Consider the following 17,381-nt stretch of genomic DNA (forward strand, 5'->3'; position numbering starts at 1 on the left):
GCGCCTCGAAAGCTGCCACCATTGTGCCTAAAAGGCGAATGCACAAGTGTACCGACACTGTGCGTGGCTTGAGCACTAATTGTACTAGATGGCGTAGCATTTGTACTTTCTGTTGTGGTAGGTAAATTCTTTGATTGACCGTATCGAGAATCATACCTAGGAACTGAAGGCGTTGAGACGGAATTAGATGTGATTTCTTGAAATTTACAATCCAACCGTGGTGAACCAGTACATTGTATGTTAGCAGCGCATGTTGGGTAAGTATCTGTCGAGACGGAGCTTTGATGAGCAGATCGTCTAAATACGGAACTATTGTCACTCCCAGGGATCTGAGGTGAGCTATCATCACAGACATCACTTTGGTGAATACCCGAGGCGCTGATGACAGGCCAAACGGTAGAGCCTGAAACTGGTAATGGTTCTGGCGTATTGCAAACCGCAAGAATTTCTGATGAGGCTGCCAAATTGGAATGTGTAAGTACGCATCCTTGAGGTCTAGCGCAATCATAAATTCCTTGGTCTCTAACCCCGCAATCACCGAACGTAGAGACTCCATTTTGAATCTGTAGTAAGTTACGTACCGATTGAGCCCCTTTAAGTTCAATATTGGTCTGACTGAGCCATCCGGCTTCGGTACCACAAACAGACTTGAATAATAACCCTGACCCTGTTGGTGTACAGGGACCGGAATCAACACTGCCGAATCCAGTAAGGACTGAATGGCAATTTGCAAAACTGTCCTCTTGTCGTCCGACAGAGGCAATCCTGTCTTGAAAAACCGCAGAGGCGGAAGACAGTCGAACTCTATTTTGTAACCTTTTAACACTAAATTGCGGATCCAGCCCTCCGCGGATGTGTGGAACCACGCCACATGGAACGTCTGAAGGCGTGCTCCCACAATTAGAGAACCGAGATGGGCTGGTAACCCGTCATGCCACTGGCTTGTCGGTAACCTTAGCGTCTTGGCGAGTTGTGTTGGTTTGATGGAAACCACGTCCTCGACCACGTCTAGCAGGCGTGGCTGATCCTCTGCCACGTCCTCGAAAGGGCTGAGGTCTAAAGGATTTGAACGAAGGTCCAGCGTACCTTCTTCTTGGAGCCGGTGGAGGCAATGGTAAGAAAACAGACTTACCTCCCGTAGCCTCCGCAATCCATGCGTCCAATTCTGGACCAAACAACTTCTTGCCATCGTAAGGCAACGCCTCTATACTTCGTTTGACCTCTGCCTCCGCCTGATAAGTACGCAGGTAGAGTGCTCTTCGTGCCGTAACTAGCGACGATGAAATACGAGAAGTGAGCTGACAGACGTCAGTAGACGCTGTACAGAGATACTCTACAGCCTCAATCATTTGATTTACCAGAATTATTAGGTTTTCATCATGTAGAGAAGATTTGAGTTCTGTAAGCCATATTATGAGCGCCTTAGTTACCCAAATGCCAACCAATCCAGGTCTTAGCATCACACCTGCTGCTACATACATGGATTTTAGCATAGTTTCTATCTTGCGATCTGAAGGATCTTTAAGCGTAGTAGCTGCTGGCACTGGTATGGTTAATTTCTTGGTAAGCTTTGACACTGAAGAATCAACTATTGGTGGATTCTCCCATGTACACGTTACCGAGTCTGGAAACGGATAACTAGACTTAAACCTGCGAGGTATAGAAAACCGTTTATCTGGATTCTGTCGTGTTTCTACTAACATCTGATTTAAAGAATCCGACACAGGAAAACTTACTGGCGTCTTCCGTCGTTTAGTAAATACGACCTGATCATTGGTGAGAGGCTGCTTAGCTTCAGGAAACCTTAGAGACTGACGTACCGCTCTGATGAGATCATCAATGCCGGAACTGTTAAAAATCCTCGCCATCTGACTCCACTTCGCCCTCCTCACCCTCATCGTGTTCCGTGAGGTCTGGCATGGAATCGTCAGAATGCAACATAGCAGACACTGGAAAATCATAAGACATATGAAAATTATCCCGTCTGCCCAAAATGGATTTGGACCTTACGCAAGGCTGAGATGTCTCCGGTAGTTCTGGCGGTCTCACCCTAGACTCAGATCTTATCGTTTCTCGCTCCAGACGAGCAGCGGTCATTTCTGTCTGTAATCTATCCAGTACATTTACTAACATACCCCACGGAGGATCCGGTGAGGACATTGGTTGTAAAACTGGCGCAGAAATGGTATTCTGAACGGAATCCACAAAACATACTGTACATGTGGTAGATGCATCCGGTAACACACTGCCACATACTTTGCAATTATGCTTTTTAGTTTTTGCTGGTGCCTTACTCATTATGGCGACAGACAATACAATACACAACAAACAGACACCTGCACGACTCAGTAAAATAGCAATAAGGTGTCTCTGTATATAAATCTGGCCAAGTGCAGTACACGTTGCCAGTACTAAGAAAATGTGATCCCAAATTCCCACTAACACCCCTGCGCCTCCGGTGGAGTAGAGATGTAGGACAGGAACATTCTGGAATCACAGCAGGAAGACACAGGAAGCATGGTTAAACATGGCTGCCATGCTAACTTATACATATAATCCTAGTGCTGGTTTCAAAACTTTCACTGATTATAATGCAACCAACTCTGCAGCCTCTTATCTGCTGCTGCAGTATTTCATATGCCGCTTATTGCCCCCTGTATTTATTATTGTTTGTCCCCCCTGTAATGGCTGCCTGCTCTTTCTACTTAGAGCAGCGCAGCGTGTGGGGCCCCAGCGGGTATCGCAGAGCGCTGTGAGTCCGAGTGAGCCGCGTGTTTCCCAGCGGTGGGACCCGGTGTAATAGCGGCGGCCAGCCTAAGCGAGAGAGCTGCGGCGGCCGAGATCAGCGCCTGCACGGAGGTCTGTTATGGCCGTTGGGAGGGCGCCTGAGTGGGGAGAGCAGCGGCGTGTACAGACGCCTGGAGCGCTAAGCGCTAACAATGTCCCCACACCTCGGGGCGGGAGCTGACCGCCCCGTTCTTCACATACCTTAATCCTGCAGTTGTGCGGAGGCTCCGACGGGGCTTCTTAAACAAGCGCCGGCCAGCCTGTGCAGGAGGCTGTGTGTGTGGCTGTGAGGGAGCTCTTTCAGAGAGGCCCGACACGCCCGTGCTGCTATCAGCAGCTGCACTATCCCTGACCCTGCCTTTTGGAAGGGGGAAAGGGATGTGTCAAATAGTAGAAAAAAAATAAAATTAAAAAAGAAAAATTAAAAATTTCTTCAAGTAACCGTGACTTCAGTTACCAAGCTGTTGCCACGTGCAGCACAGAAAAAAACACTGAGAAGTGCTCGGGGATATGGAGGGGTGGAGTGTTTCTAAATTTAAATATTCAGTGCTGTTCCTACGGAAGCCCGTCCATATCCAAGAGTACTCCAGTGACCCCTAGTGGATGATAAAGAAAGGGTCCTAGTCAAGGAAGTGACTAAGAACCTGATGGTCACTCTGTCAGAGCTACAGCATTCCTCTGTGGAGAGAGGAGAACCTTTCAGAAGGAGAACCATCTCTGCAGCAATCCACCAATCAGGCCTGCATGGTAGAGTGGCCAGACAGAAGTCACTGCTTAGTAAAAAGCACATGGCAGCCCACCTGTAGTTTGGCAAAATGCACATGAAGGACTCTCAGACCATGAGAAACAAAATTGTCTGATCTGAGGAGACAAAGACTGAATCTTTGGCGTGAATGGAAGGAGTCATGTTTGGAGGAAACCAGGCACCGCTTATCACCAGGCCAATACCAGGGACGTGCGGTGAGCTAAATGGCTCAGGAGGCACTGGCTAGCACCAGAGCCAGATTTAAATGCAATATATGAGCCGAAGGCTACATCTGGGCATTATACACAGGTGCAGCAGTTTAAACTCCTGGAAATTTGGTAAGTTTTGATCTGAGAAGTGCAGAAAAGATAACCAGGTGAGGCACTACCTCACCTACCATAGACTTTTTACTCCAGAGATTTGGCTATAAAAATTATTAGAATAATGCAAAGAAGATATTTCAAACATATTCTTTGTATTTTTCATAAACTTTATACACTCAAAACTGGTACAAACGTTAGTATGACAGGAAAGGCTCTGCCTCACCTGCCACACGTCACTGGCCAATACCTTCTCTACAGTGAAGCATGGTGTTGGCAGCATCATGCTGTGGGGATGTTATTCAGTGGCAGAAACTGGGAGACTAGTCAGGATGGAGGGAAAGATGAATGCAGCAATGGACAGACATCCTGCTTCAGAGCAGGGACGGTTCATCTTTCAGCAGGACAATGACCCTAAGCACACAGCCAAGGTATCAAAGAGTGGCTTCAGGACAACTCTGTGAATGTCCTTGAGTGACCCAGCCAGAGCCCAGACTTGAATCAGGTTGAACATCTCTGGAAAGATGTGAAAATGGCTGTGCACCAACGCTTCCCATCCACCCTGATGTAGCTTGAGAGGTACTACAAAGAGGAATGGGCAAAACTGACCAAATATAGGTGTTGCAATGGGTTGGGGTTTTGGAATCTGCACTGGACCGGATTGTGAGTGAATGTCAAACAATTTTTATATCATGAAAGGCATGAATGATGACCAACAAAGCTACAGACTTGGCTTTTGCGGTAGAACTGAGTTGGTGGTGCTCCCGGACCAGAGCAAACTATAATGAGGGTTTTTTTGCAAAGAAGCAAAAAGAAAAGACTGTTTTATTGTCTCTCTGGGGCACTCTTTTGTATAAATCAATATGCTGATATGTAATAGTGTGAGGTACACTGTAAGTGTGGTATTAAAACTTAACTTATTTTATTACACAGACGAAAATATTGTTAATATCAACAATAGCTTTAAAAAAATATTAAACAACAATATAGAGGTATGTTACTCACTTATTGTGGGGTAGGTGGCAGGTTGTTTGTCTGCACACCCACTGTATTTTAAGTGAGTATTGATATTTGATGTTCATCAAAGCGAAAATTTGAAACCTCTTGTTTACTCTATCAACTTATGAATTGTTATATATAAATATAATCATAAGAGAGAAACAAGAGACCCGGCTTTTCCAACTCTGGACTTCTGAGTGAGTAAGCATAGGCACGTGATCTGATATTGAAAATGTTGGTTGCTAATTCATCCTGGGTGCATCAACGGAAGGTATGTTCCTTGATACTACAGTACCCGGTATTCCTAGAGGGTCTCCCTTTCCGGTACTGACCAGGACCAACGCTGCTTGGTTTCCAAGATCAGACGAGATCGGGCATGTCCAGCATGGTATGACTGTAGATACTTAGGCAAACATCCAACAGCGTATAGGAGTACCCAATTAAATGAAGGAGTATTCAAAACAAAATAGAAATTTTACTTGTGTCAGCTGAGTAAGACTAGACCTGATGGTTCACAATTGAAAAATGGACAGAATTGATGTAGCACTTATATAGGTGTTCCAAGCTTGTGGTATCATATTCAGAAGGACTTCCAGCTGTAATTGCTGCCAAAGATATATCAACAAAGGCTGTGAACACTTGTGTACATGTGATTTCTTAGTTTTTTTTTAAATCTCATTATGGGGTATGGTGTGTAGAATTTTGAAGGGAAAAAAAATAAGATTTTACTCACCGGTAAATCTATTTCTCGTAGTCCGTAGTGGATGCTGGGAACTCCGTAAGGACCATGGGGAATAGACGGGCTCCGCAGGAGACTGGGCACTCTAAAAGAAAGATTAGGTACTATCTGGTGTGCACTGGCTCCTCCCACTATGACCCTCCTCCAGACCTCAGTTAGGATACTGTGCCCGGAAGAGCTGACACAATAAGGAAGGATTTTGAATCCCGGGTAAGACTCATATCAGCCACACCAAATCACACCGTATAACTCGTGATACTACACCCAGTTAACAGTATGAAATATAACTGAGCCTCTCAACAGATGGCTCAACAATAACCCTTAGTTAGGCAATAACTACATACAAGTATTGCAGACAATCCGCACTTGGGATGGGCGCCCAGCATCCACTACGGACTACGAGAAATAGATTTACCGGTGAGTAAAATCTTATTTTCTCTGACGTCCTAGTGGATGCTGGGAACTCCGTAAGGACCATGGGGATTATACCAAAGCTCCCAAACGGGCGGGAGAGTGCGGATGACTCTGCAGCATCGAATGAGAGAACTCGAGGTCCTCCTCAGCCAGGGTATCAATTTTGTAGAATTTAGCAAACGTGTTTGCCCCTGACCAAGTTGCAGCTCGGCAAAATTGTAAAGCCGAGACCCCTCGGGCAGCCGCCCAAGATGAGCCCACCTTCCTTGTGGAATGGGCTTTTACTGATTTAGGATGCGGCAATCCAGCCGCAGAATGCTCCAGCTGAATTGTGCTACAAATTCAGCGAGCAATATTCTGCTTAGAAGCAGGAGCACCTATTTTGTTGGGTGCCTACAGGATAAAAAGCGAGTCAGTTTTCCTGACTCCAGCGGTCATGGAAATATAAATTTTTAAGGCCCTGACTACGTCCAGTAACTTGGAATCTTCCAAGTCCCTAGTAGCCGCAGGCACTACAATAGGTTGGTTCAAGTGAAAAGCCGATACCACCTTAGGGAGAAACTGGGGACGAGTCCTCAATTCTGCCCTATCCATATGGAAAATCAGATAAGGGCTTTTACATGACAAAGCCGCCAATTCTGACACACGCCTGGCCGAAGCCAAGGCCAATAACATGACCACTTTCCACGTGAGATATTTCAAATCCACAGTTTTAAGTGGCTCAAACCAATGTGATTTTAAGAAACTCAACACCACGTTGAGATCCCAAGGTGCCACAGGAGGCACAAAAGGGGGCTGAATATGTAGCACTCCCTTTACAAATGTCTGAACTCCAGGCAGTGAAGCCAGTTCTTTCTGGAAGAAAATCGACAGAGCCGAAATCTGGACCTTAATGGAACCAAATTTTAGGCCCATAGTCACCCCTGACTGTAGGAAGTGCAGAAAACGACCCAGCTGAAATTCCTCTGTTGGGGCCTTCCTGGCCTCACACCACGCAACATATTTTCGCCAAATACGGTGATAATGGTTTGCGGTTACTTCTTTCCTGGCTTTTATCAGCGTAGGAATGACTTCTTCCGGAATGCCCTTTTCCTTTAGGATCCGGAATTCAACCGCCATGCCGTCAAACGCAGCCACGGTAAGTCTTGGAACAGACAGGGCCCCTGCTGTAGCAGATCCTGTCTGAGCGGTAGAGGCCATGGGTCCTCTGATATAATTTCTTGAAGTTCTGGGTACCAAGCTCTTCTTGGCCCATCCGGAACCACGAGTATCGTTCTTACTCCTCGTTTTCTTATTATTCTCAGTACCTTTGGTATGAGAGGCAGAGGAGAGAATACATAAATCGACTGGTACACCCACGGTGTCACTAGAGCGTCCACAGCTATTGCCTGAGGGTCCCTTGACCTGGCGCAATATCTACTTTTTTGTTTAGGCGGGACGCCATCATGTCCACCTGTGGCCTTTCCCAACGGTTTACCAACAGTTGGAAGACTTCTGGATGAAGTCCCCACTCTCCCGGGTGTAGGTCGTGTCTGCTGAGGAAGTCTGCTTCCCAGTTGTCCACTCCCGGAATGAACACTGCTGACAGTGCTAAGACGTGATTTTCCGCCCATCGGAGAATCCTTGTGGCTTCTGCCATCGCCATCCTGCTTCTTGTGCCGCCCTGTCGGTTTACATGGGCGACTGCCGTGATGTTGTCTGATTGGATCAGTACCGGCTGGTTTTGAAGCAGAGGCCTTGCCAGACTTAGGGCATTGTAAATGGCCCTCAGTTCCAGAATATTTATGTGTAGGGACGACTCCTGACTTGACCAAAGTCCGTGGAAATTTCTTCCCTGTGTGACTGCCCCCCAGCCTCGAAGGCTGGCATCCGTGGTTACCAGGACCCAGTCCTGTATGCCGAATCTGCGGCCCTCTTGAAGATGAGCACTCTGCAGCCACCACAGTAGAGATACCCTGGTCCTTGGAGACAGGGTTATCAGCCGATGCATCTGAAGATGCAATCCCGACCACTTGTCCAAGAGGTCCCACTGAAAGGTTCTTGCATGGAACCTGCCGAATGGAATTTTGCTTCGTAAGAAGCTACCATTTTTCCCAGGACTCGTGTGCAATGATGCACCGATACCTGTTTTGGTTTCAGGAGGTCTCTGACTAGAGATTACAGCTCCTTGGCTTTCTCCTGTGGGAGAAACACTTTTCTGTTCTGTGTCCAGAACCATCCCCAGGAACAGTAGGCGTGTGGTAGGAACCAGCTGTGACTTTGGAATGTATAGAATCCATCCGTGCTGTTGTAGCACTTCCCGAGATAGTGCTACTCCGACCAACAACTGCTCCTTGGACCTCGCCTTTATAAGGAGATCGTCCAAGTACGGGATAATTAAAACTCCCTTTTTTCGAAGGAGTATCATCATTTCTGCCATTAACTTGGTAAAGACCCTCGGTGCCGTGGACAGTCCAAACGGCAGTGTTTGGAATTGGTAATGGCAATCCTGTACCACAAATCTGAGGTACTCCTGGTGAGGATGGTAAATGGGGACATGTAGGTAAGCATCCTTGATGTCCAGGGATACCATGTAATCCCCCTCCTCCAGGCTTGCAATAACCGCCCTGAGCGATTCCATCTTGAACTTGAATTTTTTTATGTATGTGTTCAAGGATTTCAAATTTAAAATGGGTCTCACCGAACCGTCCGGTTTCGGTACCACAACAGTGTGGAATAGTAACCCCTTCCTTGTTGAAGTAGGGGCACCTTGACTATCACCTGCTGGGAATACAGCTTGTGAATTGCCTCTAGCACAGCCTCCCTGCCTGAGGGAGTTGTCGGCAAGGCAGATTTGAGGAAACGGCGGGGGGGAGACGCCTCGAATTCCAGCTTGTACCCCTGAGATACTACTTGAAGGATCCAGGGATCCACCTGTGAGCGAGCCCACTGATCGCTGAAATTTTTTGAGGCGGCCCCCCACCGTACCTGGCTACGCCTGTGGAGCCCCCGCGTCATGCGGTGGACTCAGAGGAAGCGGGGGAAGAATTTTGATTCTGGGAACTGGCTGACTGGTGCAGCTTTTTCCCTCTTCCCTCGTCTCTGTGCAGAAAGGAAGCGCCTTTGACCCGCTTGCTATTCTGAAGCCGAAAGGACTGTACCTGATAATACAGTGCTTTCTTAGGCTGTGAGGAAACCGGAGGTAAAAAAAAATTTTTTTTTTTTTTCTCCAGCTGTTGCTGTGGATACGAGGTCCCAGAGACCATCCCCAAACAATTCCTCACCCTTATAAGGCTCTATGTGCCTTTTAAAGTCAGCATCACCTGTCCAGTGTCGGGTCTCTAATACCCTCCTGACAGAATGGACATTGCATTAATTCTGGATGCCAGCCGGCAAAATATCCCTCTGTGCATCCCTCATATATAAGACGACGTCTTATGTTCGCAAAATAGTATCCCTGTTTGACAGGGTTACAGACCACGCTGCAGCAGCACTATCTGCAGGTCTCAGTCTAGTACCTGAGTGTGTAAATACAGACTTCAGGATAGCCTCCTGCTTTTTATCAGCAGGTACCTTCAAAGTGGCCGTATCCTAAGACGGCAGTGCCACCTTTTTTGACAAACGTGTGAGCGCCTTATCCACCCTAGGGGATATCTCCCAGCGTAACTTATCCTCTGGCGGGAAAGGGTACGCCATCAGTAACTTTTAGAAATTACCAGTTTCTTATCGGGGGAACCCACGCTTTTTCACACTTCATTCACTCATTTGATGGGGGAACAAAACACTGCCTGCTTTTTCTCCCCAAACATAAAACCCTTTTTTAGTGGTACTTGGGTTAATGTCAGAAATGTGTAACACATTTTTTATTGCCGGGATCATGTAACGGATGTTCCTAGTGGATTGTGTATATGTCTCAACCTCGTCGACACTGGAGTCAGACTCCGTGTCGACATCTGTGTCTGCCATCTGAGGGAGCGGGCGTTTTTGAGCCCCTGATGGCCTTTGAGACGTCTGGGCAGGCGCGGGCTGAGAAGCCGGCTGTTCCATAGCTGTTACGTCATCCAGCCTTTTATGTAAGGAGTTGACACTGTCGGTTTATACCTTCCACCTATCCATCCACTCTGGTGTCGGCCCCACAGGGGGCGACATCACATTTATCGGCATCTGCTCTGCCATCACATAAGCCTCCTCATCAAACGTGTCGACACAGCCGTACCGACACACTGCACACACACACAGGGAATGCTCTGAGGACAGGACCCCACACAGCCCTTTGGGGAGACAGAGAGTATGCCAGCACACACCAGAGCGCTATATAGTTTTGGGATTAACACTATATTGAGTGAATTTTTCCCAATAGCTGCTTGTATATACAATATTGCGCCTAAATTTTGTGCCCCCCCTCTCTTTTTAACCCTTTGAGCCTGAAAACTACAGGGGAGAGCCTGGGGAGCTGTCTTCCAGCTGCACTGTGAAGAGAAAATGGCTCCAGTGTGCTGAGGGAGAAGCCCCGCCCCTTTTTCAACTGACTTTCTCCCGCTTTTTCTGGAATACTGGCAGGGGTAATTTTACATCTATATAGCCTCTAGGACTATATATGATGTAGATTTGCCAGCCAAGGTGTCATATATTGCCCTCAGGGCGCCCCCCCCCAGCGCCCTGCACCCTCAGTGACCGGAGTGTGAAGTGTGCATGAGGAGCAATGGCGCACAGCTGCAGTGCTGTGCTCTACCTTGGTGAAGACCGAAGTCTTCTGCCGCCGATTTTCCGGACCTCTTCTTGCTTCTGGCTCTGTAAGGGGGACGGCGGCGCGGCTCCGGGAACGAACACCAAGGCCAGTTCCATGCGGTCGATCCCTCTGGAGCTAATGGTGTCCAGTAGCCTAAGAAGCCCAAGCTAGCTGCAAGCAGGTAGGTTCACTTCTTCTCCCCTTAGTCCCTCGATGCAGTGAGCCTGTTGCCAGCAGGTCTCACTGTAAAATAAAAAACCTAAAATAAACTTTATTTCTAGGAGTTCAGGAGAGCCCCTAGTGTGCATCCAGCTCGGCCGGGCACAGAAATCTAACTGAGGTCTGGAGGAGGGTCATAGTGGGAGGAGCCAGTGCACACCAGATAGTACCTAATCTTTCTTTTAGAGTGCCCAGTCTCCTGCAGAGCCCGTCTATTCCCCATGGTCCTTACGGAGTTCCCAGCATCCACTAGGACGTCAGAGAAAATTATTTATTCCATTTTGGAATAAGGCTGTAAATAACAAAATGTGGAAAAAGTGAAGCACTGTGAAATGTTATAAGCTCTGCAGTTATTCAGTACTCACCTCATCATTAAGCCAGTTTAGACTATTGAGAGTCATAATATCTTTTCGAGTAATTGTTAAGCGGAAACCTTCACTTAAAACTTGATCTTGGGTCCCACCAAAAAGGGCAAACTTAATTTGCTTTTCCATATCCTTAAAAACAAAAATGTAATAAAATGATAAAAATATGTATTTTCAAATATATTCAAATGTATTATCCTATTGGACACACATACCAGCCATAAAATCACTTACATTTTGCTTTGAAGGCACTAATAAAAAGAAATCACCTGAGTTAGCTCAGGAAACTCTTGTTCCTGTTGAGATTCATCTGGCAGCCTTGGGGGTAACCTAATAGGGATTTCCTTCTCAAGTGGTACACGCAAATTTAAATCCACAGTATCTTGTGCAGATCGTTGGTGCAGTCGCTACATATTTTAAGAAAAAAAAAATGCACAGTTTCAAATTCAATGAATATACGAAAAAAGACAGACACCAAAATGTTCTGTATATCTTTAAAATTACCAGGATAAAAACTAAAATGCGTACTACTACGACTTCCGGAAACAAAATAAAGGTTTAAGGGCATAACCAACTGAAGGAGAGATTTTTCCCGGAAAAATTAATAAGTGTTAAGTTCATATTCCTAGTTGCGCTAAAACAAGATGTCTGCTACGGACGCAAAGTGAAACAAAGGCCGCTTCGGCCGCACGCTACGTCTTAGCCGACACGACGGACCCACAAAGGACGCCACATGTGGTTCTGTACACTAAAACACAATAGAAAGTCAATGAGACACCAATTGTAGTTATTAATGTTGTGGTCCAACGCATCAAATTTTGTTTACTAATTCAAGCAAAGGTAAAACAATACAATGAAAGCTACAGCCAATACATACATACGCAAGCGCTCCTGGATACAGGCCTCTAGCAAGATCACCTCTGAGAAAGGAGACTGAAACCTGGGCCAGGTGCGTGTCCTTTTATACAAAGTTCCAAAAACAGTACAATAGGGAATGTAAGATCTTCTTCCATTGGTCCAGGGGCGGGACATATTCAGTACACCGTGGGCGAAGCCTAATCTTGGGATGTGAAACCAGTTGCTTACCTCTGGGCTCCCGCCTCAAGACCAGTTCAAATAGACCACAGTATCATACAGGAATATACATTAATCTGGTATCGCTAATAACTTGTTGCAGCAATATGTGACAATATCCTCACAAACACCGGATTACACGGTATCCTTATGCAGTCCCATCCCTGTACTATACGTATGGCTGGATATCTAATGAAACAATATTATACATATATATCCACACATACATACTTACACACATACACAGTTGACCAGCTGTGTAAAGACTATGTGTAACTCATTGTGTAGGAGACCGGTCAGTACGGTGTAGGCCACAAAGCCAGAATACATACAGTAATACATTTGACATATCACTATTAATTCAAATATCAATGTTTGGTCTGTATTATATTGAATACAACTTTTGGTCACCTTGCTTAGATCACACAAGATTCTGGTATGTGCAGGGGTGTATTAACAAATGCAGAGTTAGAGCACACATTCAGGAATCTGCATATCCTTAGCAATTGTATGGCATTTGGCTTCTTGTTAGCTATACTGCAGTTCAGAGAATGACAGCACAGGATCAACTGAATCACCACCAAGTCCCAATCGTTCATGCTAACAATTGAGACAAACAACGGTATTTACACATCCAATCAGTCAAAGGTCTATCTTCCATGAATAAAGGAATACCACATTTTATGACACAATCGGATATGTTTTAGGACACCATTAAATTTGTATTTCTGGTTGTTCTCTTTCGCCGGGTCATAAGTTGAACACATTTGAGTGTATATTATCTGTAAGTAAGAAATATTTGCTATGTGTTGCATTTGGTAATAAATATCATACTGTAATGTGCACAGTAACTTGCAGTTACGGTCATTGGCGCCCTACCGTATTACCTATAGCGTGCCTATTTCAAGCATGCGTCGTAGACGCGTCCATTAGTAAAAGCCATTGTGTATTCTAAATACAGGTTGAGTATCCCATATCCAAATATTCCGAAATACGGAATATTCCGAAACACAGAATTTTTTGAGTGAGAGGGAGATAGTGAAACCTTTGTTTTCTGATGGCTCAAAGTACACAAACTTTGTTTAACACAAAGTTATAAAAAATGATTGTATTAACTGACCTTCAGGCTGTGTGTATAAGGTGTATATGAAACAAATGAATTGTGTGAATGTACACACTTTGTTTAATGCACAAAGTTAATAAAAATATTGGCTAAAGTTACCTTCAGGCTGTGTGTAGAAGGTGTATATGAAACATAAATGCATTCTGTGCTTAGACTTGGGTCTCAGTGCCATGATATCTCATTATGGAATGCAATTATTCCAAAATAAGGAAAAATCAGATATCCAAAATACTTCTGGTCCCAAGCACTTTGGATAAGGGATACTCAACCTGTATCAAAATATGCAATTTGACGCAAGCTTATAGTGTCTATTTTTCAATTACCATGGGTATGTGGGCTCCTGATTCTCGCGCTATCCGCAGAAAATTAGAAATAATTATTATTTTTTTTAAATTAAAACAGTACCCACCCAAAAAAAAGCAAATAAATACTGTGCAAAAGCATAAATTGGATAAACTGAGCTTTAAAATTTTTAAATGTTTAAATGGCTAATATCTCCCCCCTACCCCCCACCCCAAAAGATGCAATAAAGTACAAAAATTATAAAAAGCTATTGTTCTTTGTTTAAACACATACTTTAATTGCCTCTGGGGTACATCAAATTATGGAAAAGTTGATTTTGGGGGTAATCTGAGGCCAGTTTAAAAATCAAAACCTGTAAATCCTACCAGCAAAGTTTAATACACTTTGGGAGGTATTCAATTACAGTTGAAGAAGCTTCGGGTGATTTTTCCCAATGTTTCTTCGATATTTTTTCACCCGGAAATATCCTTTTCATCCGAAAATAGGATTTTAATTACCTACCAGCAGTCTGTAGAGGATGCTGGGGTCCACATTAGTACCATGGGGTAGAGACGGGTCCACCAGGAGCCATTGGCACTTTAAGAGTTTGAGTGTGGGGGCTGGCTCCTCCCTCTATGCCCCTCCTACTAGACTCAGTCTAGAAGCTGTGCCCGAGGAGACGGACATCTTCGAGAGAAGGATTATACACAGATAGTGGCGAGATTTATACCAGCTCACACATACAAAGCACATCAAGCTAACGAGCTTGAAAAACTTCAGCAACAGCTGAAACATTTTCTCTTAGGTCCTAGAGGATGCTGGGGTCCACATTAGTACCATGGGGCTGTACCAAAGCTCCCAGAATGGGAGGGAGAGCACAGAGGCTCCTGTAAAACTGATTGGCCTCTGATGATCTGAAGTTCAGTCAAAGTATCGAACTTGTAGAACTTTGCAAACGTGTTCGACCCAGACCAAGTTGCTGCTCGGCAAAGTTGTAATGCCGAGACACCCCGGGCAGCCGCCCAGGAAGACCCCACCTTACGAGTAGAGTGGGCCTTAACAGACTTAGGACATGGCAATCCCGCCGTACAATACGCATGCTGGATAGTGAACCTGATCCAGCGAAAGATAGTCTGCTTAGAAGCAGGACGCCCAATTTTCTTGGGATCATATAGGACAAAGAGTCCGATTTTCTGTGACAAGCAGTCATCTTCACATAAATCTTCAGAGCCCTTACCACATCTAAGGACTTAGATGAAATTGAGGAGTCAGTAGCAACTGGTACCACAATAGGTTGGTTGATATGAAATGCCGACACAAGCTTCGGAAGAAACTGCTGACGTGTCCGGAGCTCAGCTCTATCTTCATGGAAGATCAAGTAGGGGCTCTTACACGACAAAGCCCCCAACTCCGACACACGTCTAGCAGAAGCTAAGGCCAAAAAAGTGACAGCCTTCCACGTAAGAAACTTGACCTCTATCTCTTGCAGAGGCTCAAACCAGCCAGACTGGAAAAACTGCAACACCACGTTAAGATCCCATGGCACCGTAGGCGGTACAAAGGAAGGCTGGATGTGCAGAACTCCCTTCAAAAAGGTCTGAACCTCAGGGAGGGCAGCCAATTGTTTCTGGAAGAAAATGGATGGGGCCGAAATCTGGAACTTCACAGATCCCAACCTCAGGCCCATATCCATTCCTGCCTGCAGGAAAAGGAGAAACCGGTCCAGCTGAAACTCCACCATAGAAAACCTCTTAGACTCACACCAAGACACATTTTTTCCAAATACGATGGTAATGTTTACACGTTACTCCTTTCCTAGCCTGTATCAGGGTAGGAATAACTGCTCAGACTGCCCTTCCGAGCTAGTCCATGCCGTCAAACGTAGCAGTGGTAAGTCCTGATAGGCGAACGGACCCTGTGGCAGCAGGTCCTCTCACAGAGGAAGGGGCCTCGGCTCTCCTTGTAGTACATCCAGAAGGTCCGCGTACCAAGCCCTTCTCAGCCAGTCTGGAGCAATGAAGATTGCTTGAACCCTTGTTCTCCTTATGAGCTTTAGGATTCTTGGGATGAGTGGGAGTGGTGGAAACACGTACACCGACTGGAACACCCACGGAGACACCAGGGTATCCACTGCCACTGCCTGTGGGTCCCTCGACCTGGAACAATAACGCTGAAGCTTCTTGTTGAGACGAGAGGCCATCATGTCTATTTGGGGTAATCCCCAAAGGTCTGTTATCTCTTTTAACACCGCCACATGGAGAGCCCACTCCCCCGGATGGAGCTCGTGTCTGCCGAGGAAGTCTGCTTCCCAGTTGTCTACTCCCGGAATGAAGATTGCTGACAATGCCAACGCGTGTTTTTCTGCCCAAAGGAGGATTCTTGTTACCTCCGCCATGGCAGCTCTGCTCTTCGTTCCGCCCTGTAGGTTACGTTGTCCGACTGCACTTGAATGGCCCGATTTCTTAGAAGATGGGCCGCCTGAAGACCATTGTATACGGCTCTTAACTCCAGAATGTTGATCGGAAGGCTGATTTCCAGAATTGACCACCTTCCTTGGAAGGTCTCTCCTTGAGTGACTGCACCCCAGCCCCGGAGGCTTGCATCCGTGGTTATAAGGATCCAGTCCTGAATCCCGAACCTGCGGCCCTCCAGAAGGTGAGGTAGTTGGAGCCACCAGAGGAGCAAAATCCTGGCCTTTGGCGACAGACAAATTCTCAGGTGCATGTGCAGATGAGATTCTGACCACTTGTCCAGGAGATCCAGTTGGAAGGACAGAGCATGAAACCTTCCCGTACTGGAGAGCCTCGTAAGAGGCCACCATCTTTCCCAGAAGGCGAATGCATTGATGAACCGACACCAACACTTTTTCCAGTGTAAGAAATACCCTCTGTACTTCTGTGTCGAGGATCATCCCCAGAAAGGACAACCTCCTTGTTGGTTCCAAGTGTGATTTTGGAAGGTTCAGTATTCAACCGTGGACACTTAGAAGATTGGTTGTGAGAGCGATGTACGCAATAGTTTCTCCCTGGACGATGCCTTTATCAGCAGATCGTCCAGACATCGAAAGATGTTCACCCGTCTGCGAAGAAGAACCATCATCTCTGCCATCACCTTGGTGAATACCCTCGGTGTCGTTGAGAGGCCGAATGGCAGGGCCTGGAACTGGAAAGGACAGTCCAACAAGGCACAGCTGAGATACGCCTGATGCGGCAGCCACATCGGAATGAGGAGGTACGCATCCTTGATATCCAGGGATACCAGGAACTCCCCCTCTTCCAGACTTGATATCACCACTCTTAGAGACTCCATTTTGAACTTGAACTCCTTCAGAAAGAGGTTTAGTGACTTTAGGTTCAGAATGGGCCTGACCGAACCATCCGGTTTCGGTACCACAAAAAGGTTTGAATATTAACCCTTGTTGAGCATATAAGGTGGTATGGGCACAATGACTTATGACTCCACCAACTTCTGCACGGCGGCTTGTAGGACAGTCCTGTCTGCCAGCAATGCTGGCAAACCTGATTTGAAAAGTCGGTGAGGGGGGAGATTTTGAAACTCCAGCCTGTACCCCTGGGACACAATATCTTGCACCCAGGAATCCAGGTC

At 46.2% G+C, this 17,381-nt stretch overlaps 1 protein-coding gene and 1 pseudogene across 2 annotated transcripts in view; both read right to left on the reverse strand.

Annotated features, from left to right (window-relative positions):
* SENP1 (SUMO specific peptidase 1) overlaps positions 1-17,381 on the reverse strand; it is a 150,668-nt gene that overhangs the window by 56,514 nt on the left and 76,773 nt on the right. For both annotated transcript variants that reach the window (XM_063952244.1, XM_063952245.1), the window contains exons 12-13: positions 11,566-11,703; positions 11,297-11,428 (exon numbers count right to left, since the gene is read on the reverse strand). In XM_063952244.1, the coding sequence (XP_063808314.1) occupies positions 11,297-11,428; positions 11,566-11,703 (270 nt within the window). The remainder of the gene's footprint in view (positions 1-11,296; positions 11,429-11,565; positions 11,704-17,381) is intronic.
* LOC135051422 (5S ribosomal RNA) lies at positions 5,135-5,253 on the reverse strand (annotated as a pseudogene).

Source organism: Pseudophryne corroboree, chromosome 2, assembly GCF_028390025.1.
Source record: "Pseudophryne corroboree isolate aPseCor3 chromosome 2, aPseCor3.hap2, whole genome shotgun sequence".
Classification (NCBI taxonomy): Eukaryota; Metazoa; Chordata; class Amphibia; order Anura; family Myobatrachidae; genus Pseudophryne; species Pseudophryne corroboree.